The 25,606-nt window shown below is 42.5% G+C and overlaps 1 protein-coding gene across 2 annotated transcripts in view; it reads left to right on the top strand.

Annotated features, from left to right (window-relative positions):
* The first annotated feature begins 11,436 nt into the window (after window positions 1-11,436).
* The window catches only part of MAP3K9 (mitogen-activated protein kinase kinase kinase 9), a 90,415-nt gene continuing 76,245 nt past the window's right edge, over window positions 11,437-25,606 (top strand). For both annotated transcript variants that reach the window (XM_042862283.1, XM_042862282.1), the window contains exons 1-2: window positions 11,437-11,737; window positions 15,194-15,607. In XM_042862283.1, the coding sequence (XP_042718217.1) occupies window positions 11,437-11,737; window positions 15,194-15,607 (715 nt within the window). The remainder of the gene's footprint in view (window positions 11,738-15,193; window positions 15,608-25,606) is intronic.

Consider the following 25,606-nt stretch of genomic DNA (forward strand, 5'->3'; position numbering starts at 1 on the left):
CTGATACTGCTGTATTTTTTGGTTATAGCCTTTTCATCTGTGAATAAAAGCAACTTGAAAAGCTGCTCTCCTTAGTTCCCTTACACAGATGTTAACACTATTGGAAATCAATGGACTGATTGACTCAGGTTCACCAAGTAAATCACTGACAAAAACAGCACCCAGATCTACCAGGTCCCGATCCAGAATGATCCATTAAACAGAATGAGTATTTGTACAAACCATACTTCCGTAGAGTCAGTACTACACAAGTGAGTTTTTCTCCTTCAAAGACAAACCAGTGGGATGAAACAGGCTATTCATTCCTCCACTGCATTTGTTTGTCATATTGCTCCCAGCTTTGTATCAAGAGCAGAGAGTAAACAGAACAGTAACAGTAGAATTTACAGATCAGAGGAATGCAGGCAGGTTTATTCCAAGTCTCGGCCAGCCAACAGGTTTTCCTACAAACACTGCTTCTTAGTACAACCCTTCTGTGGAAAATCTCACAAGAGACACTGTGAGAGTGAACCTAAGATGGAACAACACTTGGCAGAGTTTCTTCCTGATCACTTGCACGGGAGTGAGGGCTGCCCATCATGGATCAGCTTGTAAAGCCCTCATGGCAGATTCATGGGGATTGTCAGGCACCCAGAAGGTGCTGTGTTTCCCAAAGACACTTGCACAGATTCCTTGTGCAGCTGCTAGGCTGTTGGCTCCAGGTTTAGCCCCAGAGCATTGTCCACATTAGAAACATTGGCCTATTTATTTCCCTGGTGCGTTCTTTATCAGCCCTTGGCATGGAAAGAGATGTTCAGCCCCTAGGGAAATCTTTGATGGGTTTAGCAGTGAAAACGAATAGGGAGAAAACAGTTAAAGAACAAAGAAATTAGAGGTATGTGATGCTGATGCAGTTACTTTTATATTTCTGATCACATCTGCCTGGGAAACAAATAACCTTTTTCTGCTCGTAGGCCTTCCTAGAATAGTGATGACTGCAAAATGGCCTAGAAACACTTTTCTGGAGATAAACAATGGAAATGATCTAACATTAAAAATAACCCCAAAGTCAAAAAATCAGAAACGACTTTGAAACAAAGGAAGGGTGGAGTAGGCAACTCTTTTGTGGAGAGATTCATACTCTGTTCATTCTGCTTCTAGAGCCCAGGGATGCCAAGTAAGGTTGCATCAGAAATCTGTAAGCTGTATGCCCACATCTGTTAAAAAAACATCCTGAACTTCACAGAAATTAGCGAACCTGTCGCAAAATTTTGAAGCAGTTAAAATTAGATTTTGAGTGATTTATCTTTTCACCATTGTTTCAGCATGCAACATGACATGAAAAGAGGTTTTGTTGCAAACAGTACTTGAATTAAAAAAAACAAAGCCTTTTTGCTGTAGAAAATGTACTTCCAAGATTTAATTCAATACTGAGTGTTACACAAATCATATGAAAAACAGTCTTGCTGTGGTAACAGTACAATTAAACACAGGTGGCCAAAATATTGTCTCTTGGACTGAATTTCGAATTTCTGGTATACACGGCTTCTTCACAGCTTTGTTAGTACCAATGCAACTACATTCTTGCTTGTAAATCTTTAAATGACATATAATGGAAAAGAAGCAAAATATTCTAAGTTTATAAAAAAATAATTTAAGTCAAAGATCCAGGCACAATCTTGCAAGCTATGAATTGAAAAGCATCTTTACTCATGAACTATTATTTCTACTGACATCAGAAACAAGTTAGATTTAGGGGAAGTTCTGTAGGATATGGGTCTTAGAAGGGAAAAGTTCAGAGTTCATAATCATCCAGCTTTTTTCACTGCCCTCCCTTCTGTCTTGCACCTGACAACAGATCTAAACAACACATACTTTCTCAAAAAGACTTCTGTGCAACTGGCAGGCCTGCCAGGAGCTTCTGTCAGATGCTGTGCCCAACAGTTAATTGCATGCCTTGTTTCTGTGAAACCCATCATCTCATAAGGTTGAAGACAAATGCTTAATGTTGTCAGATCTGCTCATAAGCACAACAGTTAGATTGCAAGGGACTGAGCTTAATGGAGTAATGGAAGAACATCAGCTTCAGGCTAGAAGTGTTTAGTAGGAGAGAGACTGATATCTCTGGAATATTTATCAAATTTGGTTAGCTAGATTGACTCTCAAGGAAATTATGTAGGAGGTGGCTTCATAGGCAGCATGTGGCCTTGTGTAGTCTACAGGAAAGAGAGACTGCATTACCAAGAGCTTATCCTTTGTAATAAAGCCTCACTTCTCCTTCCCACTGATTAGACACCAACTGACATTCCTGTTGCGATCCTTCTTTCTAACACTATCCAAAACAAGGATAAAAGTTTGCTGGGAGTCATTCAGCCTCTGTGGATATAAATCTGGTTGCTATCATGTCCTCTGAATCAACTGGTAGCAGAGCACTGGAAGATGCCAGGGTCCTAGGTACATATGTAGCAACATTTGAATTAAAATTAATTCAAATTTTTAATGAAAGTGGATTCACCTGCAGTTTTTAAGAAAAAGTAAAAAGTTCACATCCCGAAAGTACTTTTTTTTTAACCTTTGCAGCACTCTCACAATTTGTAATGGCACATAGATTAAAACAGTTAAACTGGAGAGCAAACAAGCAAGAGCTGAACTAAACTTCAATTTCAGAGTGAAAGGAGATCTGAAAAGGTACCGAAGAAAAAATATGTTGAAGAAAGTAAGAAGCATGGATCACAAGAAGCAGCCTTTCAGTATCTAATGGGAGGCTATAAGAAGGAGACTCTTTAGTGAGATCTGTTGTGATAGGACAAGATGAAATAGTTACAAACTATAAAAGAAAAGAAGGAGAAGGAGATTCAGATTGAATATAAGAAAGAAGCTTTACTACAATAAAGGTGGTGAAGCCTTGGCACAGATTGCCCAGAGAGGCAGAGGATGCCACATCCCTGGAGACACTCAAGGTCAGGCTGAAGGAACTCTGAGCACCTGATCTAGCTGTGGGCATCCCTGTTCACTGCAGGGGAGTTAGGCTAGACAGCCTCTAATGGTCCCTTCCAACACAAGCAATTTTACAATCCCCTGAGGAGGAACTGCGTGCTAAGGTAAGCCTATGGACCCAGTTCTTCTAAGCCTCCAGTGCTCCTCAATGAGTCTAGGCTCAATTACATTGTAAGTAACACAACGTAGGTGAAGAAGATTTTTTCATGCTGCTATGGACACTCATAACCTCACATAGCACTTAAACAGAACAGTACAACTGAAAAGGCATTACAACAAAGGCCTAATGACAGAAGGAGCGACAAAAAAGAAAAGGGCTGCGAAGGAAAGGAAGAAGATTGCTCACCCATATCAAAAGACAGCAGGGATTGCAGGTTCACAGGCAAGCTCCCCCAAAGAGGGAGCTCCACAAAAAAAAACTTCTCTGATGGCACTCAGCCCTTAAATGGGGACTAAGAGAGGTGCAGCCAGGCTCCACCCCTTCTGGTCACACACCTGAATTGCCTTCACCTGTGCTCCTAGGGCTGACTGGGTCCTTTCCCCAGGTGCTCAATCAGTGGTTCAGGCTGTGACTCAGCAGCTCCAATACACCTCATATCTCACGCATGTCCTCCTATATGTTGTGCTGTGCCCCAGTGCGTCCCACCACTGCTGGACGCGTGCAGGGCCCAGCAATCTCTTCTCAATGATCTGGGCTGGGTGAGCTCTGCCTGCTGTGACTCATGCTGCCTCATTCCTCCAGCGTTGCGCAAGTTGCTTATTTTTTCCAGAGTAAGGTTTTCTTCCACATTCTTTCTGAGATTATTTCCCTTCAGTAAAAGTGCCTTCGTGACGATTTCACCCAAAGCGTGCAGGAAATTAAATAATGCAACTTGGCCGAGTATCAAGGACCCATTTTCTCAAGGGGAACAGGAAAAGGTGATAATGGTTTGAGGCACTGGAAAACAAGTATGTCCTAAGTAGCCTGCAATTGTCTCATGCGAGCGAATGAAAACAATGAGCTTTGAGCCCTGAGGAAGCAGCGTGTGGCTCCAGCAGGACCAAAAATAGCTCGGGAGAGAATTTCTTCATTGTTACCGCAGATCAGAAAAATAAACCCCGTTTAACAGGCGGCAATGGAGGCAGGGGACGGACGCTTGCGATGCTGACGCGCAGCCCGCCAGGGCTGGCTGCTCGGGACGGAGGGACGCAGCCGCCGGCGGGGCAGCACCAGCGCCACCACGGCACTGCAGCGCCCCCCGGCGGCATTGCGCGGCTCCGGCTGCCGGCCCGGGCTCAGGCGACGGCGGCCTTCCCATGACACGTCCCAGCGACAGCTGCCGCCACGCACATCCTCCTCCCCTTCAGCTGCCGAACTTCTAAAGCTTTCCTTTCGTTATCCTGGTAAAGAAATTTTGGCACGCTATCAGCAATTCAAGGATGGACGTCTTCTGCTAGGAATAACTAGACAAAACAATTCATACACTAAAATTCAATAGAAGGGAATCATCTTTCTTGCTGCTTTTACTCCCAGTTCTTTGCTGGTCATGAAGAAGCTACCCTGTACTAGAAAGGATAACCATCTCAAAAAAAGGCAAATGAACTTTTGTCAGTTATCAAAATAGCCTCACTGTAGGTTATTTTACATATGCAGTAAACATGAGGGAAATCAACTTTTTACAAAGGGTAGATAGTGATAGGGCAAGGGGGAATGCTTTTAAATCAAAGGAGGGGAAATTTAGATTAGATGCCAGGAAGAAGTTTTTTACTGAGAGAGTGATGTGGTGCTGGAGCAGGTTGTGCAGAGGCTGTGGGTGCTGTGTTCCTGGAAGTGTTTAAAGCCAGGATGGATGGGGCCCCAGGGGAATCTGATCTAGTACTTGATCTAGCAGCTGGCAACTTGATAATCCTTGAGATCCCTTCCAACCCAAGCCATTCTATGATTCTATGAAAATATTAAGAATTAAGAGCATACTAAGTTTTCCTAAAGCTTATTAGAAAAGGATGGTTTCAGTTGAGAGTTTGAATCCCATTAGGTACTTGTCCACAATCCCAGGTAGGCACCTGCCTGAGTTAGTAGCTTCAGTCTAACAAGAGTAGGTGCTGCTGTGGAATAGAATCTTTGCTAGTCTGAATTTGATGTGAATACTTGCACGATAACTGTTGAGTCATGGCCTGAACCACTGATTGAGCACCCGGGGAAAGGATCCAGCCAGCCCTGGGAGCACAGGTGAAGGCAATTAGCTGTGTGACCAGAAGGGGTGGAGCCTGGCTGCACCTCTCTTAGACCCCATTTAAGGGCTGAGCGCCGCTGGGGAAGGGTCTCTTTCTGGTGATCCCTTCTTGGTGAAGCTTTCTTCTGTGAACCTCAAATCTGCTGTGGGTGAGCAATCTTTCTCCTTTACTTTTCTATTGTGCTGATTCTTCTGTCATCACATCTTTGTTGTAACACCTTTCCCAGTGTATTGGTCTGTCTAATTGCTACAGTACTTAATGAGCATTAAAGTTTCCTAGTGATATGGAATTCCAGATGTAGTGAAGCATGAGAACATGCTCGAGGAATATTCACGTGCAGAAGGCCTGTCATCCCTGCATCAATGAACCTTACTCTTACAGATCCTTTAATTCAGAGGGAAAATATCACACTATGAGAAAGAAGGAGTGTATCTTTCAAGAGTTAATTATGTTTAATATTATATTTTGAAAGCTACTTAGGTGCCACTTAAAGTCAATGGCATTCAGCAGTCTGCGTGGGAGCACTCCAAGGATCCTACCTCTCTCATGTTCTATGAAAGCTTCAACTTTCAACTTTTGTATAGAGTTGCACAGTTCTTTTGCAGTGGGGAGAACCAGAGTTCATCAATTAGCAAAAGGAGGAAGAAAAAGTAAATAAAGTTAATTAATTCTGGAATGAAAAGGCACATGTGTTGAGTTAGTTGCAGCAGCATAACATGAAATTATCTTCAGTATCTCTGTCTCTCCATGGATTTGGTGCTGCCAGAGATGGTGTTAAAATAAGGTGTGATCTATGTGTTTTTCTGCCCATACTTGCTGAAAGATCAAAACAGAATTAGGTCCATTTCCATGTGAGTACAAGGAAATCTTTTCTAGTTGCCTTATGAAGTATTAAATGCATTCAGAATAGCCTTTATGTTTAGTCATTATGGTAGATACACTGTAGAAAAACGTAGAAAGATTTTCTAGTAAAAACTGATACTTTTTTTTTTCAAGAGGCTGCTCTTACTAATTCTGTTAAGAATTTGAACTGTGATTGTGAATAAAAGGAGGCAGCAGGCAAATGTTGCCTATTCCCTCAAGACAACCTGAATAAAAACAGTTACTACAGCCCTGATCTATTGGGTCATATTTTAGACTGAGGTTTATTATTCTGAGTGGTGAGTGAACTTACTGAATACATATTAGAGAAAAGACATTAGCCTTAATAAGGAGAAGGGTTATTTTACTCCAAATGAAAAGCCGTCTAATTTGACACCTTCGTAATGATAGATTTAGCACAGTTATGGTTTGGGTATGAAGTTACAAATTGGATATGAATGCTGGTATTGGTAATGGATGTTATGTCTTTGTATGCCATATTTCTAATGCACCATTAGAATTAGGAATAAGGTTTCATCTGTCTCTGGTGGTTTGAGTTCATGTGCAGGATTCTTCATTTTTGTGTTGTGTTTCTGAAGTTATTCAAGGATGGCTTCAGTAACCTGAAAACTGACTCAAAGTGTTTGATGAACTCAAAATGTAAACAAAGCCAGGAATTAGCTCTTCTCTTGGTTTTGAGTTGATTTAAAAAACAAACAAACAAACAAAAAAAAAACTGTCCTCACAAAGAAAGATTTGGTCATTCCTTGGGCAAGAGGCCTCTAGGGGAAGCCATGGTGCCACAGGCAGTGCTGGCAACATAGCAGGAAGCTGAATGCTCTGAGGGAATGCTGAACCATACACTGGTAGTGCCACTGTGGTATGCTGCGCTGTTTCATTCTTCACATGCAGCATAAAAAGGAAGACTGAGGCCACCAGCTGTTGTGAAGATTTCAGTGCTCTTTCAGAAGAAGGTTTGTCCTAATGTCTTTGCTGAGCAGTAATGGGAGTGTTTGCTTTGCAATAACTTCTCTCAGATCTTCTATTCAAGCTGCTTATATTACTGTTTCACAAATTTTCATGAATGTGGCACAGTGTTATCTGTAGGGCGGTGCTGGTGTTCCTCTGCAGGACTGCCAGCGCACCAATGCCAAATGAAATAGGGGCTATACAAGCAGCTTGGAATGCAATAAAATATATAGCATGTAAATTGAAGTCATCACTAAACCAAAGTTAGATGTAATTTCTCTTAGCTGTGTATCTTCTAGTGCTGTTATAAAGCTCATTTGAAACACCTTCTCTGATTTATTTTTCTTACATGAATATTGATAAATGTATCAGTGCTGTGTGGCACAAGTGAAATCATACTGTGACCTGTGAGTTAAAAAGATAAATCTTTAAGAAACTCCCATTTTAGCCCAGAATTTCCACTAACTAGTGTTTTCAGTCTTGTTTTATTTTCCAGGTCATCTGCTCCATGATGGTATAGCCATCTGGGAGATTAGCATATATATTTTATGAAGCAGAGCAGAGCTCCCTCTTGTACTGACTCAGATGCTGAAGTCCCAGATTCACAGCCTCTTTCCTAGTCAGCACGGCACAGCTTGTACAGCTTCTGTTGCCAGTGGCTTACCTCTCCCCTGCATGAAGAGCAAACCTACATTAAAGCGATGCTGGTAAAGCAGTACTTTTCTAAAGTGAGGGAAAAGCACGGTCCAGTTTTACAGCCATGCACTGAGGCAATTTATAACGATAGAAGAATCAATTCGTCAGTGAAGCTGACATTATTTGAGGAGACATTATCAAATAACTGTCTGCTGGCATTACGCACATCTCCAGATTGCTTTATATGGCTCTATCTGTGGTTATAACTATGGAACACAGTTGACACACATCCTAGGAAATGTATAAAAGCCAAATGCTTCAGTGCCAGGGTAATTTAAGATGCAATATAAATTACCATGGAATGCATAAGGAGTGAGCTATGCTAAGGAGACACACCAAGGACCATCTCCTTAATCTTTTATACCTTCTAAGAGTGCTGGCAGAGATGTGTTTTCATCAAAGCTATTGTTGGAACAACAGTAGTGACATTCTAGTACTACGTTGTAGATACTGGTACTGTTTCTTCCTTCTGGACCTTTTTTGTTTTTTCTTCTGTAGGTTTTTTTTTTTTTTTTTTTTTTTTTTTGCCTATACAGAGCACACAGACAAGGAGTCTGGAGTGCCAAGATTTTGATAACCAGTATAGTTTATAACTATGGACTGGCACATTAGAAAGATGTTGTTATAGAACAGCTAGGTCCAGTTAAGAGAGGGAAAAGTGCTTTCTGTTTCCACTGACACTAGTTTAATAGTGCACACAAATAATCCTCAGAAGATAGGGCAAAAACTGAGATGGTTGTTCTAAATGTACACAAATAATGGAATGCAATCAGCAGGGCAGAGTTTTTGAAGCTAAGGCTAGGGATAGATGGGCCTCTCTTTTCTCCTCTAATAACTTTTGTTTTTTAACACAAAAGCAAGACTAAGCCTGCATTAAAACCCTTGGTCCTAAATTTCCATTGTGAAGGCATTCTGAACTACATTCAGATTATCATCCGTATTTTACAGATTAGTCTCCTTTTTAAACATATTGTGATGAAATCTGTTGCCAAACATTCAGAATCACCGAATGGGGATTCAGATACAGACTTTGAGATTTGAATCTACAGTCTAATTCTCATTGTTCAGATTTGCTTGAATAATAATGGGAATATGTAGAGTCTCCTTAAAAAACACGTAAGAAAACAAACAAACAAACCCCCCCACTGTAGCATCTATGCTGTTCATCAGACAATCGTGCACTATTCCAAAACTTTCTGTATCTCATAAGAGCTAAAATATCATTCACAGACTGCCTGTGCTATTTAATGTTACTTTCTTCTGACTTTTGCCAGTTACTGACATATTAGTTTAACGTTAACTGACTCTTGTGATCAAGATAAATAGATGAACTGCCTTTCCAGTCTGCCCACATATTTACAAGCAGAAACTGCTTTCCGAGATGGCTAGTGAATGATGCCAAGAGAAATCTCTGAGAACGGTAGAAACCCATGAGGGCTCCTGCAGAGCATTTCCCTGGTCACTCTCCCAGCTCCAGGTACTTATTGCTCTGGGTTTCCTACACAAGTGAGACTATTTCTGCAGAAATATATCATGGAAGAAGAAAGAGCACCAGGAGAAAAAAGAAAAAATCAAGATCTATTTTACAAGTTTGCTGCATACCACGATACCAAGGCACTCCACACGAGGGCAGGGCTCTGTCTAGGTTGCTGCAGTAGACAATCTGAGCATGTATAAAGTCAATTTCCTTAGAGTTTTCACCATTAGCAGTGTAACTCTGCTTTAAAGGTTTTGGTGTTCTATTGTAGAAATGCTTCAACCAGCTAAAAGACAGGAGGCCTTTATTTTGCTGTCTCATTAAATTTTTCGTAGGACAATTTTTAAAGAATAATATTCACTTTGGACTGTATTTCCCCATTGTGTGGTTTAAAGAAGCTGTTATTTTCAGTTAATATAACTGGACAGAAAGGTACTGGATGCAGCTGAGGGTGTTTTAAAGAAGGATGTTAACACCACTCCTTCAGATTTCTCCTCAATTATTTATTATTTGAACTTTAAAAATTACAGATACAGCTATTTATTAACCCCTCAGCATCATGAGGAAGGCAAGCTAACCTGATTGTGGATTGAACAGGAGAGGTCTGCCATTCCCCATCTCATCCTGTGCCCTTATATCGTGCTGGCTTTAATGATCACGCTTGCACACAGCCCTAACACGAGTCAGACCAACCTGAAAAGCTGACTGAAATCTCCCTGCCTTTACAGGGTGGCTTAGCTTTCAGATGGCTGAATGAGCTGAAATGACTCTAGAGCCACGCAGTCACTGCTGCTGGAATCAGGAAAGCAGGTCAGGCATGTGACACAGCGCAGGGAAGTCCCTTTCAGCAGCAGTAATGTTGGATAAGCTCAGATTAATGGTGGAAACACTGTTTAGTAACAAACGAACAGTGGAAAGGGTGCACCCTGAGATCCAGCCCCACTGGCAAGAGGGAAATACAGAAGTCCCATGCAGAACACTGAGGAAGTACTGGCTGTCACCTTGTACATTAAAAAACAACAAAAGCTCCAAAACACCACCAAGTGCTTCATTTTAAGTGCAGAATAAAAAAAAAAAAAAAATCATTTAGCAGGTAAGAATTGTGTAATTCTCTTTGCAAAACTCTGAACAGACACTAAGCCCAAGGCCTCATGTGGGAACACATTACACGCAGTTGGGAAAGCAAGCACTTCCAGTCAGGAGGTATTGCACGATGAGACTTTTCACCTGCAGGTTTATCAGTGACACCTGCAATGACATATGAAGAAAAGCTGCCCTTTTTTGTCACTATTACACTTTTACTCATTTTTCACTTGGTGAGCCACCCGCATTAATCTTGCGTGAAGCCCAGGTAACGCCTGCGCTGGCGCACAGCCTGACCACGTGGGGATAAACGAAACCGCAGCCCCTCTTGGCCCGCGTCTGCGCTTCCACGCTGCGCCTGCTACAGCCGACCGTACCGCAGCCCTCGCCGCTCCCCACAGCACGACATGGCGGCGCCCCGCCCGCAGCGCGCTCGTGGCCTCGTGCCGAGCGCAGGCGCAACCCCGCCCAAAACCGCGGCCTCAGCGCCGCACGGAGGGCCCGCGCTGCCATTGGCCAGCGACGCCGCGGCCGGCCCCGCCCTCCAGCTGGCGGCGGGCGAGCGTGGCCCCGCTCACTCACGTCCGCCCTCTTTCGGCCCTCCCCGCGTCGCGCCGCTTTCCCCAGCCAACGAGATGCGGCGGGGCGGGCGGGGCTCGGGGCCCTTAACTGACAATTGCGGCGAGGCCAATGGGAAGCGGCGGCTGACGGGGCGGGGGCCGATGGGGGGGGGACGCCGGTGAGCGCGAGGCTCCGGCGCGAGGGGGTGTGGGCGTGGCCGAGAGGGTTAGAGCCCTCAATCAGGTGAGAGGGAGGCGTTGACGGGCGTGAGCGACGGCCAATCGCGGCGAGGAGCCGGGCCGCCCCTCCTCTCCCGCCGCCGAAGCTGCCAGAGAGTCAGGTGGCTCCGGGATGCGCGGCCGCGGCGGCAGGCGGAGGCGGGCGGGGAGGAGAGGGATGCGGCGGCGGCTCGGCGGCACGCGCCGCCCGCCCTCACCCCTTCCCGCGCTGGGCTGAGGCGGATCCGGGCCGGGCCGCGGCGGCGGCACCCGCTGCCGGGCCGCGCCGGGCCGCATGAACAATAGGCGGCGGTACCGGCCCCGCCGCCCCCCGCAGCGCTCGGCTGCCGCGGGCGCCTCCCCCTATGGAGCAGCCTCGCCATGGAGCCCCTCACAGCGCTCAGCCAGGAGGGCGCGGGCGGCGGGGAGCCGCCGGGCGGCGGACCGCTCTGGACGGCCGTCTTCGAGTACGAGGCGTGCGGCGAGGACGAGCTGAGCCTGCGGCCGGGAGACGTGGTGCAGGTGCTGTCCCGGGACTCGCAGGTGTCCGGCGACGAGGGCTGGTGGACGGGGCAGATCGACCAGCGCGTCGGCATCTTCCCCAGCAACTACGTGAGCAGCGGCGTGCAAGGGGGCGGCCCGGAGCTGCGCGCCCGCTACCCGCCGCCCCCCGCCATACAGCGTAAGGAGCGCGGCAGGGGGGGGGCGCCGCGGATACCGGGGGCCGCGGCTGTGGGGAGCGGCGCGGCGAGGCGAGGCCCGGCCCTCGGCACGGTCGGCCCCGCGAGGGCGGCCCCGGGAGCGGAGCGCGAGGCGGTTCGGCGCTGCGCCGCGCGGGGCTGCCTGGGGGCCTTTCCTGTCGGCAGCCCGGCGGTCTTCTGTCTCCCGGGTTCGGCAGCGCGGGCGCCGCGTTCGCGGTTATCGCCGTTTCCCTTTGTTAAATACCGTGCTTCTGTGGGCTATAAACCTTCACACGGCTGAAGCTTCGTGTGGCCTCCGGTGGCTCCCCTTTAAGAATGTCCTTAAGGAGAGAGACGTTGCTGTGTGGGAAGCGGTTGCTTTCTGCAACGATCCTTCGTTACTCGTTCATTATTTTCCTTGCTCCTAACCAGAAGTCTATTATCTTTTACTCCTATGTTAATTTGTGTTAGCAGGTTCCCGTTTGCCATTTCCCTAGTTACAAACGCTGCTCAATAACAACTCTGAATGAGTTTTATCAGAGTTTGGATATTTGGGCCTACCTGAGAGTTGTGTGGTTAAGGTGTGATGCTGAAAGTATGGAGGGGTTGGTTTGTACCTAATTTCAGAGCAGTTTTGAAGCCTTTGAGCCATTTCATTTTTGCTTATTCTTGCTGCCACGTATAATTGCGGAAAGTGAAACAAGATGGAATGGATGTTATTAAATCTTGTTTCTGTCAGTATTGACAATTCAGGCAAGAATAAAGTTGTGGGTTGGTGGGTTTTTTTTTTTTTTTTTTTTTGGGGGGGGGGGGGGGGGGGGATGATTCTTCATCTTTTCTAGAAAGTAAAAGGGGTGAAGATGCTTTGTCCTATCTGGGACGTATCTCCAAGGAATACAACTAATAGCTGCTTCTTTCTTTTTTTTTTTCCTTATTCCACATCTGCTTGAAAGCATTTAGGTAGAGAGCTCAGTAATTTGTAGAATTACTCTTGGAAATATGAAAAGACTGCTGGGCAGCAGTGGGGCTTGCTTTCATGCTGGAAGAGCGTAGGGTATTTTTTCCCTCATGCAGAAAATGCTGCAAATGCTCAGTAGGTTTTGCCTCGTGATAGCTGGGAAGAACCACTTCTACAGAGATTCTTGAAACCTCAGCTTCTCTCATGCTTTGGGCTGTTTTAGCACAGTCTTTATAACTATGTATTCTCCTGTCCTATTACCCTTTCCGAGGCAAGGTAGTTCAGGAACAGTTGTGGAGTTGCACCATCTCCCTTTATCCTTGTTATCTTACCCTTCTGTTGCCCTAACAGGGCAGCACTGCCTCTTTTCTCAAGTAAGCAACCGTAAGTTCATGATGCAATAGAATTTATTCCCCTGCAGTAAGTTTTTAACGTGCATTCTGGTGGTGGTGTGGTGTTTGTTTTTGTTTGTTTTTTAAGAAACAGTGATTTGGACAGGTGGAAAGGTTGGTTGCTTTTGAACTGGATTTTGAAGCTTGACTTCACAGATCTGCCCTTCACAAGGAGTGATGCTCCCTTTTAGTGTTGGCACTGCTAACTTGAGGGCTATTTGGAGTACTGATCCACTGTTAACTTGCTTAATGGAGTAATTCAGAGTAGTAATTTGTAGCAGTCATGCAGGTCATTCTAGAGATGTGCACCTCAGTGCAGAAGCTATTTTTAGTTGCTTCCTGAAGTTTATCTTCATCTATCGTGAAGGTGTTAGAGTGCAAGGTCTTGAGACATTGCTTCCACTGAGAGTTGTGGTATTGAGTGGCTGCACACTTCCAGCCATCCTGACAGCTCTCAGCGGAGCCTTACCTCGATACCCTAAGCAGAACTACCAAGCATGCTCTCCCTGCATCCCTATGCAGGCTGTCAGCGATGGGTCTATTTGAAGGACCCTCATTTACACTGTGGGCTCTTACGCATGACAGACTCAGCTAAGTGGCTTAATCATATGGTGTAATGAATACCGATTAAACAACGATTACTTTCCAATTGTCAACTTCCCCACCGGGTAATGGCATACAGGCTCTAATTCCTTTTCAGTCCAAGACCAATGATAGCGCTTCTTAAGTTCTCCGGCAATACAACCTGCACCCTGTATGTTCCCATTGTCTCTACAGTTTATTATAGCATGTCTTAAATTAACTCGAGCTTAGAGAAGGGGTTAGTGTGTTCAGAAAGATAAGGGGAAATGAGTCTTTTATGTGCTACTGTAGCAGTACAACCGACTCTGTGAAGTTAAACTAAATCAACACAAAATACTTCTTTAATTAAAAAGCTTGTCTAAAAGTGAGCTTTTTTCCTGATTAAACTACTTTTGAGGATGAGAAGGCCAGTCTGCATTAAAGAAACGTGCACACATTCACGGCAAAGATCGTTCCTGCAAATAAAAGAACTCATTTCAAAATTCCGTGGAGTGTCGTGTCTTAAATTTCACCTGGAAGCGTAGATCTCGCTGGTGTGCCCCAGGCTGCTTCAGCTGTGCGCCCAGCAGGGCGTTACTGTTTGTGTAGGGGTGCAGCTGACGGCGCCCGCGCCGTTCGGCTTCCGTGCGTGGCCTTTTCCTCCCGGCGCGGCCCCGGGGGGAGCTGTCCCTTCAGCACCGCCGCTGTCCGGCCGCGGGCTGGCCGCGCTGCGCTCGCTGCCCGCGAGTCCTGCTGCGGGCTTACGTGTTTGGTTCTTCTCGGACTTGTCATTGACTCCATTGTTCGTGGAACAATAGAGAAAAGAAAACAGGCATTCTTATTATGCGCTATATGCAGTAGTAAAAAATTGTTTTCCTTATTGCTGGCCCTGCATGCTCAGTATGCAGTCTGATCCATCTGTTTGTCACACAATTGTCAGTACTGTCAGAATTGGCAAACAGATCTCTTGGGAAACAAGCCTGCAAAGCTTTTAAAGTGTGGAGGAATAAGCTTGATTTTGGAAGGATTAAAATATTGTTAGTGGCATTTGAATAAAAACTTTCAAATACGGCTGAATTCAAGAGAAGATGTTTGATATTTACATTTAACTCTATAATAGTAAGCGCTGTAGTCACATCAGTGCAGATTAGCATGTGGCTGTCTCTTGTTTTAGTTTTCAAAATATTGCTCTATCAGTGAGGGCAAGAAATTAGGATTTATCCTTAACTGTGTTTCAGCATGTTAAGACGATGATATTTTTAAGTGTATTATACACAGCTGTGAGGTTGAAATCATCACCATTGAGTGACTACTTTATGGAAGTTTTTATAATACTACAAGTTCTTTTTTATTGTACTAGTTCTGTAAGAAATATTATCAGAAGGGACTACTGCTTCCATTTGTGTAATTTTGGGTAGAAAATTGGCCCATCTTATAAGGGTAAGGGTGAGGTTGGGCAATATGGACCTTGAGTAAATATATGGGCTGCATAGTTGCTAAACATTTACATCTTTTTTTTCTTTCTTTTTTTTCCCCTCTTTTCCTAGTCTTGGAGATCGACTTCTCAGAACTTGTTCTGGAGGAAATCATTGGCATAGGGGGCTTCGGAAAAGTATATCGAGCTGTGTGGATAGGAGATGAGGTTGCTGTCAAGGCAGCTCGTTATGACCCTGATGAGGACATCAGCCAGACCATTGAGAATGTCCGCCAAGAAGCCAAGCTCTTTGCAATGTTAAAGCATCCCAACATCATTGCCCTCAGGGGCGTATGTTTGAAGGAACCTAATCTTTGCTTGATCATGGAGTTTGCCCGTGGAGGATCATTAAATAGAGTGTTGTCTGGTAAAAGGATACCTCCTGACATCTTAGTGAACTGGGCAGTACAGATTGCAAAGGGAATGAACTACTTGCACGAGGAAGCAATTGTTCCTATAATTCACCGTGACCTGAAGTCCAGCAACAGTAAGTGCTATACGATTAACAGTAAGGGAGCTGGGATCAATTTTCAGAAAGAAATAGTATATAGGAGAGGGGAATAACTCTAATTTAGGAATCCTTTCTTGTGAACCACTGTATCCTGTAATTTAATCCGAGAGGGGTTTAGTTGTCTACAGTATGGTGCTACAAACCAAAAAAAAAAATGTGAATGCTGTTACTTTGTAGAAGTGACTTAAGTGACTAAAAAACTGTAATTGGAGTATTCTTCTGTAGTAGTTCTCATACGTATGATGTCTTAGTTCTTCTGGCATTTCAATGGATTCTGGTGTGTTGGAAAGTTCTTTTGAGCTTAAACTGTGCACCTTCTTTCTACTTTTTTGAAGGATAAAAATGTCTTTTGGAAAGATTAATACCCTAAAGCTTTTATTTTCTTTGCTATATTTTGCTGTATGTATGAGATATAAGCCTAATTTCCTTACGGGAGATAATCTCTACTAAGTGGGAACTTCTCCCAGTCCCTCACAGAGCTACTGTTGACAGAAGCATTTTTTTTTTTTGGTAGAATTTTTTTTTTTTCCTCCAATTTTCTCCTATTTTCTCCTATTTTTTTTTTTCTCCAAACTTTATTTGAAGTCAAATGCACATACAGAACCATTATTTATGAATGTTAGAGCAAACTGCTGTGGTGGCTTAATGATCATCTCCATCGTGATGTCAGTTTGCAACTGTTTGGCTTTGGCCTTTCTCTGTGCTTATTTCTTGTCTAGATGATAAAAGAAATCAACTATCTGCATGTTAACTGCAGTGATTTAGTTAGATGTGTTAGTAGGAATCCATTTGTATTTATGACTTGAATTAATAAGAAGCACTATGAAATGGGTGAGATGCAGGCGCATGCCCTCCTTTGCTTTGAGGAGAGTAACATCTAGCAGAGAGGTCTGACAGATGGGAATTTTAATATCTTAAATAGTTTGCTAGAGCTGGTGTTAACCATTACGATGCTATAAATTTCAAGTCTGCAGAATCTCCCTAGGTTTTTTTGGTTTTTAATCTTTTTTTTCCTTTAGAGCTAACTATGTATGTTTACTGCCACAAGTATTAACTTTTATTGCTGAGTATGAAAATAGAAACTAGGAATTTTCAAATTTATTTCTGTATTATGCTACTAGAGTTTCCCTTTTTTCTTGGACAATCAAAGCAATCTTAACATCTAAACTTCTTCCCTTTCAAGTGGCAATACGTATTGGCATATTAATAAAGTGAGAAGAAAGATTGAGTGGTTGTGTTAATTAAGGAAAGGCTGGCTTCATCTGTGAAAAAGAAATAATTAAGAGTTGCTTACCTAAGCAAATACTGTCTTATTTCACTAGCAGGCTGTTAAGACTTGATTGCTTAGTGTCTGAACATTTTTGAGGCTTAGAAGGAAAGCTAATTCTAAAATAAATGGCTGTTACGTCCTGGCTTTTCACTGTTTCGTTCAGACTAGAGACTGCTAGTTGTGAAAGGAAAATGTACCAGTGCAATGAGAGGTGCTCGGGCACACAGGATTGCCAATGAAACTCAGATATGGGTGTTAGAAAGCATCTGTTCTGGCAGCAAAAAAAAAAAAAAAAAAAAGTCTCTTGTCACAATGATTCAGCAGTACATAATTTGTGCTGCACTGTAAATCTTCAGTGAGAAGTGAAAGGTTCTGCTAAATAAATTGCTAGATTTTCCTCATTTGGGAAGAAACAATTGGAAGGGAATAATAAATGAGAATGCCTGTTGAATAATTCCAGGGTGTTTGGAGCAGAGCGGTGGAGAATTTCTAATTATTATTGGATCACCATGTATATATTGTTTGTGTTTTGTGTGGTTTTCTGATGTATCTAACTTTCCTATTGCTGTGGATAGTTGAGAATGAATTAAGTTATCAGCTTTATGGCTGAGGAATTACAAGCTTGTTGCTTTTTTTTTTTTTTTTTTTTTTTTTTTTTTTGTACAAGTTTTCACCCACCAACTGGATAGAAAGTAATGCATCTCTGCAGAAGGAACAGCTTCTGCTCGCCAGATCTTGGAAAGGATTCTTGCAGGCAACTTCTGCCATGTACTGAACATCTACCAGTACTCCAGAGCTGCCATGAGAGCATCAGCTGTATTGGTCTACTGATTTGTACTGCCTAGCTTTAGTAATAACTACTTGTACAATTCTTCTACATCTTGTCTTCAAGAACCACCTGTTATCTTGGACTTGTGTTGACTGTCTGAAGCTGCAGGAGTCATCAATATGAGAGTTGGGGAGTGAGAAGGAACAGTTGGCTTATTTAAAGTCAGATTTCCTGCTGGAGTAGTAGAAGATCAGATAGTGCTTTGCTCTCAGATGCCTGCCTATGTTCAGGCAGATGCAGGCTGCATAAGAACAATACTTCATGCCGAACCTTCTAAAAATAGTCATATTACATTTGAAACTATGAAATTAGTCAGATGAACACCTTAATGCAAGTCTGAGAAATTACCCAATTACATACCAGGATTTGAAAATATCCTTTTTAATCTGAGATATTGCAGTTTTATCTGGAATCAACTCGTAGGTACCTCAACAGTGTTTTCAACATTTTGGATGACGTAGTAAAGAATAGGGTTTCATTGCTCTAGGAGGTAACTCCATTTGGTATGGAGACTGAAACTTGTGAGATTATTTGGGGATTCTGAGAGGTGTAGTTCCTTGAGATTTTCTCAGTCAAAAAACACTCTGTCACAATTTTCTGTTTTCCTTTTAATTAAAAACTTAAACATCTTATTTTTGTTCCACCATTTTTCTTAATTTATTTGACATTTTTGTTATCTTACATTTTTTTTTTTAATTAATTCTAATGCAGTTACAGTGTAGAAAGCATCCTGTAAGCTTTAGAAGCAGCGTTCATTTCAGTTAGAATTTTAATCTTTGGAGGTGAGGGTCTGAGCTGCCTGTTCTCGTTGCTGGATGTTATCAGGAAATGGGCGGATAAAATCTTTACAGAACAGATTGCACACCTGCGACTTATTTTTAGAGATCTGAAATTCTTTTGCTGAATGTCAGTTTGCAGCGAGTCTGGGAGGTGAGTGTTCCGCTGGAATTACCGTCTCCCATGTTAGCTGTCTAACTACAGAATAGAAAGAGGATAACCCAGGGAAGCTGTTCAGTTCTGTTGTGAGGGGATGAATCTTGCATTTGGTTCAAGAGACTCAGTTCTTTTTATATAAGAAATTAATCTTTTTTTTTAATGTGTTGACAGAATCATCTGATTCTTTCCTCTTTTCATCTGGTGGTACTGTTAACCTTTGCCTCGTCTCCTGCATGTCAGTGCTCCACTGAGCATCTGCTACAGAATTGTTAGTAGGCCTCTCCCACTGTGGAGGCTTCTAAATCATGGGAATATGGAGCTACAGGAGGAAAAGAAAAAAAAAGCAGTAGGAAATGCCCACTGAAGGAAACATCATCTGATTGGAGTCTTGTTTTTGGCCGTGGGAAGACATTCGGTCAGTAATGCTGAAGATCAAAAAGGGCAGTCCTGCTGGTTTCAGTGAAGTACTGTAAATAATCAAGCTGTTTCAATTTGTCTGCCAGCACTAGATATGCCAGCATTGTTAGAGGAATAATGCCCATTAACTAATGCTGCAGAGAACTAGCAAAAGTATATTTGCTCCTTTTTTTTAGCTGGCTCAGCAAAACATGGTTGTTCTTTGCACAGCACTAAGATTTTGCTGAGGGTATTCATGCTACTTAGCAAAATGCTTTATAAAAGCTGCTATTCGCGTTCCACAGAGTGGCACGGATTAGCAGGGAAGTGATATGTCCAAGGTCAAAGAAAGAGGTAAGGACAGAGCTCAAAATAAAGCCCAGTAGTTCTGATTCATTCAAGTCGGTAGTTCTTTCCTTCTTGTTCTTTGGAGGTGTTCACCTCACCACCTACTAAGAGGACCAAGGTAAGTCTGTGGTATCCTGAGAATTAAAACTAGCTTTCTGAAAATCTCCTGAGTCTGCTATAGCTTTGATTATTAGTTTTATGCAGTTAAGCCTTTTTCAGTTCATAAAAACACTAATAGAGCTGAATGATGGTCTATAAACAGTTTTTCCTAGAAATTAAAATGTTCTTTGTTCTTTATTTTTTTAAACTGTGGCCAGAAGCAAGGATGGTTTGCAACTAGTTTGAGTCCAATCTCAGGATGCCATGATTTGAATATTACATAGCAGTGCTGCTGACATGTGGTTAGTTATCCCATTTCTTGTTGCAGTACTGGATCCCAATCCATTTGTAAATGACATTCTTCCTGTTGGTCCATTCTGAGAAGGAAAAATGGTTAATGTAAACCTCTTGCTCTATCTGATGGCATCACAGAGGAAAGTTTTCTCAGGGTCTGGTTAATGTACGTTGGCAGAGCAGTTTGCAAGTCTGCACTGCTATTACTGCTTCTTGCACTTCAATGTAATTTGCTGAGTAATTCTCCAGTGTTGTACTTTCTACCCAAATGGATTTCCTTTGTCAGTGCTATGAAATGAATGTGAGTAATGCTTCATATAAAGGATAGTGAAAGTATTTTAAGGACATCTGAGTATTTTAGGCTGGGTGGATTATTGATTTAGCCTCAGTTAGTTGGTCTTTCTCCTGTGAGAGGAAAGTGAAATGAAAGTAATTTTTTTTTTGACAGAAGCTATGTGATTAATTTGGATTAAAATAGTCCATATAGTAAAATCAAGTCTTTTATACTGCCTGAGTACACTCTTGGAGGTGATTAAAGATGGCTTTTGAGGTTTGTAGTGGAAATGCTAAGTCATGGCTTGAATCAGTGATTGAGCACCTGGTAGGAAGGCAGGGCCAACCTTGGGGAGCTCAGGTGCATGCAGTGCAGCCAAATGACCAGAAGGGGTGGAGCTAGGATCCTCTCCTTCCCATTCCTCATATAAGTGCTGGCAGTGGAGGTGAGGGTATCTTGCTGCAGATCTCTGCGTACCTGGGGCCTTCTGAAGGTAAGCGGCTTCTTTCCTTTTTTTCTGTGCCTATGGCTGTTGTACTTGAGCAAACTCTCAATTGCAGCCTAGCGCCTTGCTGCTCTGCTGTCATTGCTGCACTTTCCCTCGTGTTACAAGGTTCTACACTTCAACAGTTACCAGATTTTGTGGATGTGCTGCATGGTATTGCTAGTGGTGCTTAACTCGCAGTTCTGGCTTCTCTGTTCTTTTTTGCATCTCCCCAGAGCATCAGTCTTTGTGCTGATGTTCTCATTGCTTCTACTGTGGTTAACAAATTCCTGAGAACTGTATACTTTTCTAAATGCAGTAATATGGTGATGAAAGTCATGGCAGTAATCTTACAACTTGTGTTGAATAGAATGCAGTACATTAATTTCTTTTTTTGTCATTTCAGAAGATATAAGTTACACCTGAAGGCAATTCTAATTGATGCAATTGAGACAGTGGAAATTCAAAGAAAAAGGGAGACGGTTTACTTCATGTTTTTAAAAATTTTATTTATTTTAGCCTGCCTAAATAAGTGCAACTACTTTTTTGAGAGGTGTAACAGGTGCTTTCATGCTGCAGTCTCACTATATTCAGTATGCATTAGTAGTTTCTGAGAGGATGTTTTCTTTTTGGAGATGTTTTGTTTTAGTTGAATATTAATTGCTATCTTCAATGTGAATTATGGGTCAAAAAAGGAAAGAATGGGAAATGATTCTGATGTGCAGAAGAATACTTTGAGATACTTCTGCCCCCACTAAGCAGCAAAAATACAATTTTACAAATGGAATTCCATGTTTTTGTAAAGAAGAATAGAAAGAGTTGATCTCATTTTTAGAAGTGAAGCTGTTTCAAACTTTTTTTTAAACCTACCTAATATCCTTTCCATTTCTCTCTGCTGCTGTGTATAGTTTTACACAGGGTTATTTGTCCTAAGAAAAAAATTAACCAAGCATTGTGATACTGAGCGCTTTCTCCCAATTGTGTGTGTGGAACCATAGAAGAGATGGGAGCAGGCACAGCCCCCATTATGCAGGAAATGTATCTCAGCATCTGTGTGCTCATCCCGTGGCTTCAGTAGCTGCCATCTGTGCCAGAGCTGTGATAAATCTGCTTGTCTGAAATTTCTTTCAAAGCAGTAAGTTGAGAATGAGAACAGCTCTGTGGTCTTTCTGGGAAGTTGGGATGACTTTCAGCTGCATTTTTTTTTTTTTTTTTGGTTCCTGCATCAATCAACTTGACTTGTATTTTGAGAGACTTCTCTCAGCAGCTTAATTTTTGCTTTTCTCATCAAACAGTTCTCTTAATAATTTCAACATATCCAGTGTAGACAAACTTACTCTTGAAGCATCAGAAGTGTGATTTTTTTGCTGTTTGAAATGATGAATTGCCACCGAGGATGATTTCCTTAATTTTGGTAATAATCTATTTTGAAGTTGGTGCACGTTCCTTTATGATGATAAAAGCTTTAAGTTATTGGGAAGATCACAAGATGTAGCATTTGATTTAGGTGGCTGCTTCTTGGTACGTGCTTGTGATTCCAGGGTAGTTTCAGTTAGATTGGGGTGACTTTGTATTCCAAATGGTTGCCAGAATCGTCTTGGATATTTCACGATTGCTTATTGATGGTCAGACTGCTGATGGCAAGCTACACGTAGCCTCTGTCAGACCAGAAGGTTTTCCAGATATGGGAAAGTAGTAACAAAAACATGCACTAAGAAGAGAAACTATCACAATGCATGATGATTTAAAGTTACATCATTAGAGTTCATTAGTGTTAGTTATATAAGGGAGAAGAATGCTTACTTGGATAACAGTACATCTTTGGGTCCCAGCCTGTGGAAGTAACTGTGATGTTGATGGTAGCATGGTGCAGCTTCTGTGAATATAGATCTGAAAGTTTTTCTGAAATCCCATATCTGCTTTGAACACTGTACTAAAGTTCTGGGTGACTTTGAGCTACAGGGTAGGATCCCAGTTGTGCCACGTGTTCCTCTACTTCCTCAAAAATATTTTTGGAATTTGCTTTGGCTGTTAAAGATGTTAATGGATTAGCTGCTTGTGTTGTGGCTGCAAGCCTTTAGTTAAATCATGAGTGTGACTTCAACCTTACTGATTTATGGACTTGCTGCTTATGTGTGACAAATGATAGTGTAGGTTTATTTACTAGTAACTGAGCGAGATATTTCTGCCATTAAGGTTTTGCTCATTGCAACGCTTACTGTGCTTAAACTGGGGATTCCTGGAGCATTTCAGGGGCACTGTAAAGAATTGCTGATATGGAGAACAGTGAAAGGGCTGGTAGGGCATGTCTTACGAGGTAAGGCTGAGGTCACTTGGGTTGTGCAGTGTGGGGAAGGTGAGACTGAGAGGTGAGCTCATTGCTCTGAAACTTCCTGAGGAGGGAGAGCGGAGAAAGAGGTGCTAGTTTTTTCTGTCTGGTCACCACTGATGGGATGTGCAGGAATGGCACAAAACTGTGCTAGGGGAGGTTCAGACTGGACAGTAGGAACTACTTACTTGCAGTGTGGACTGTCAGGTACTGGAGCAGGCTTTTGAGAGAGGTGGTTGATGTCCCACACCTGTTGGTGTCCAGAAGGCGTTTGGATAATGCCCTTGGTAACAGGCTTTAACCTTTGGCTAGCACTCAGGTGACCAGGTGGCTGGAGTCAATGAAGGTCCCTTCCAACTGAACTGTTCTAAATAATTGCTGCAAAGATGACATGGGGTACAGAGGGGCAGTGGGATGCATGTGAATCATGGCCTCAGCAGCTGTAGAATCACAGAATGTTGAAAGGGACCTTAAAGTTGATCCAGTTCCAAACCCCGCTACCCAAAGCCCTATCCAACTGGCTTTGAACATTTCCAGGGATGAGACGTTAGGCTTTCCTGATGTTTCTCCTATTTGGGTATATGCCTAGGAAAAGAAATTAGAGCCTTCCATTGCTCTTGATGTGTTGTTTTTTTTTCTTCCTTTTTTTTTTTTAGGTCGTGAAATGATCCTGGAAAGAAAAATTCTGTAATTTTAGTTATCAACAGAAAATTGTCTAATTCTACTTACTGAAGTGCTATCAATCTTGCCTTTGGGTAGATTGATTTGATTTTTTTTTTGTTCGTAATCATTCACATAGTGTGACTTTGATATGATTATGGTCTTCTGGCAACTGAAGGACATGCCTAATGTTTCATCATGTTGCTTTGTAGCTCGATGTGATTAAGAAGCGTTAGTCAGAACTAAAAACAATGTAACACTTCAAGAAAGTGGACAGCTTTCTGATGGTTTTGATAATCATTTCTGATGGTATGAGCTGTTGTCTTATGTGGACTTGTGCAACGGTGCAGGACTGCCCTCTTTCCCAGCAGCTGGCAATTTCTTTTACTCAGCTTAATGTAAAGCTGCAGTATTTAAGGAAGCCTGGATTTTGCTGTAGTCAGCTCTAGTTTTGTGTTGATTGGACATCTCTGAAGCCGTTTACATTTGTTGGGATTAGTGGAAATTACTTCTGTTTTCTTAATGCTTGCACTAAAGTCTAATTATGTAAAAAAAAAAAAAAAAAAAAAAAAAAAAAAGGTAGGATTTAATCTGAATCCAGAGTCAAACAGCACCAGTTTTCCAGTAAAGTCACCTGAGTCTTCTCCAGAAGCATTCTAAGTGTTTAGTACCAGATCACTAAAGCGATAAGACTTTCAGCTTGGCTAGGAGAAAGGCTGGATTCTAAATATACTATGGCTCTGGAGGCCTTTCCTACCCCCTCCCCCTTATGCATTAGCTTTTTACAGTTACTGTACTGCACAGCTTAAAATCAGAGAACTGCTGTGCTGTCACATCCATCACCTCTTCTAGGTTGATAGAAGAAGACAGTTGGCCAGCTTTATGGCTTTACTGAACCCTCACGTAGCCAATAATCAAAAAGCTTTTTCCTTTCAAAGTGTGTACGTATATATTTTAATGTGATGTTACAGGATGGTTAATAATATAAAATATTTGCTGATTACTTAAAGGCAGCACTTACGTTCTTTGGTTTTCCTTCTAACATGTAGTATTTTGAGCAGGACTTGAATTCTGTGATGCACAGGGTCTTAAGCAGCACCGTGTAACCTTCTGCACTGTGAGCAGTCATTAGAATAAAGATGCAGTCCTTCTGAAATGTACAACAGAGTACCCAACAGCACGTTGGGTGAGGGCTGCATGCGGAAAGCTCGGACTCAATCCACGTGCGGCTCTGTTAATCACTTTAAGTACTTTGAATGTGGGATCAGGAGCAGATTGCTCATTATCTGGATACTTGGGAAGCAAAGCTGTGCACACTGACTGTGGAAGGTACAGCTAAAATTACAATTTAAATTTTGGCAAGCCACTGCAGTACAAGATTTTGGAGTGAGTGTTTGAAATCCTTTCCCAAAAGCTCAGTTCTCTGGATGCTTTTGTACTGCCAATAGGATTTAATAATTAAACAAAATAAATACCCAGCAATCTTAGTTCCTTGTCCCTCTTCCAATGACACTGCTGTTTTGTCAGCCAAACTACAGACTTATTAGCTATCTTATGACTCTTGAGACCGCGCAGCTCAGAGAATGCAACAATCTGAAGAAACATACTAATGTCCTTTTCTCTAGTTGTGTATTACGCACTTCCCTCCCCCCATGCCATCCAAGCTGAAATTTATCTTGGGAAGTTTTGCTTATTCATAGGAGGGGAGAGTGGGACTGGAACAATCATAGGAAGTTCAGTGAAGACATCCTCTTCTATGCAAAAGCATTTTAATTTCATCTGTATGTACTTTTCTTGTTCAAATAAGGATTGTTCAAGAGCCGTGGAGCTATACTGAATGCTTGCTATTACTGTAGTACTTTCTAAATAAGAGACTTGAAGATTTGACAGATGACTTGTGTTTCTTTAGAGTACAGTGGAATTTTCTAACTTTTTTTTCAGATAAAAATAAAGATAAAAAGTTGTATTTGGACCATGCAGGGCATGAAAAATACTCGTCATTTTTTCCTCAATTGGTCTCCAGAATAAAAATAAAACTACATTGAAATGAACATTA

The sequence above is a fragment of the Lagopus leucura genome, unplaced genomic scaffold (genome assembly GCF_019238085.1).
Source record: "Lagopus leucura isolate 7727_CA_CO unplaced genomic scaffold, USGS_WTPT01 Super-Scaffold_1, whole genome shotgun sequence".
Lineage (NCBI taxonomy): Eukaryota > Metazoa > Chordata > Aves > Galliformes > Phasianidae > Lagopus > Lagopus leucura.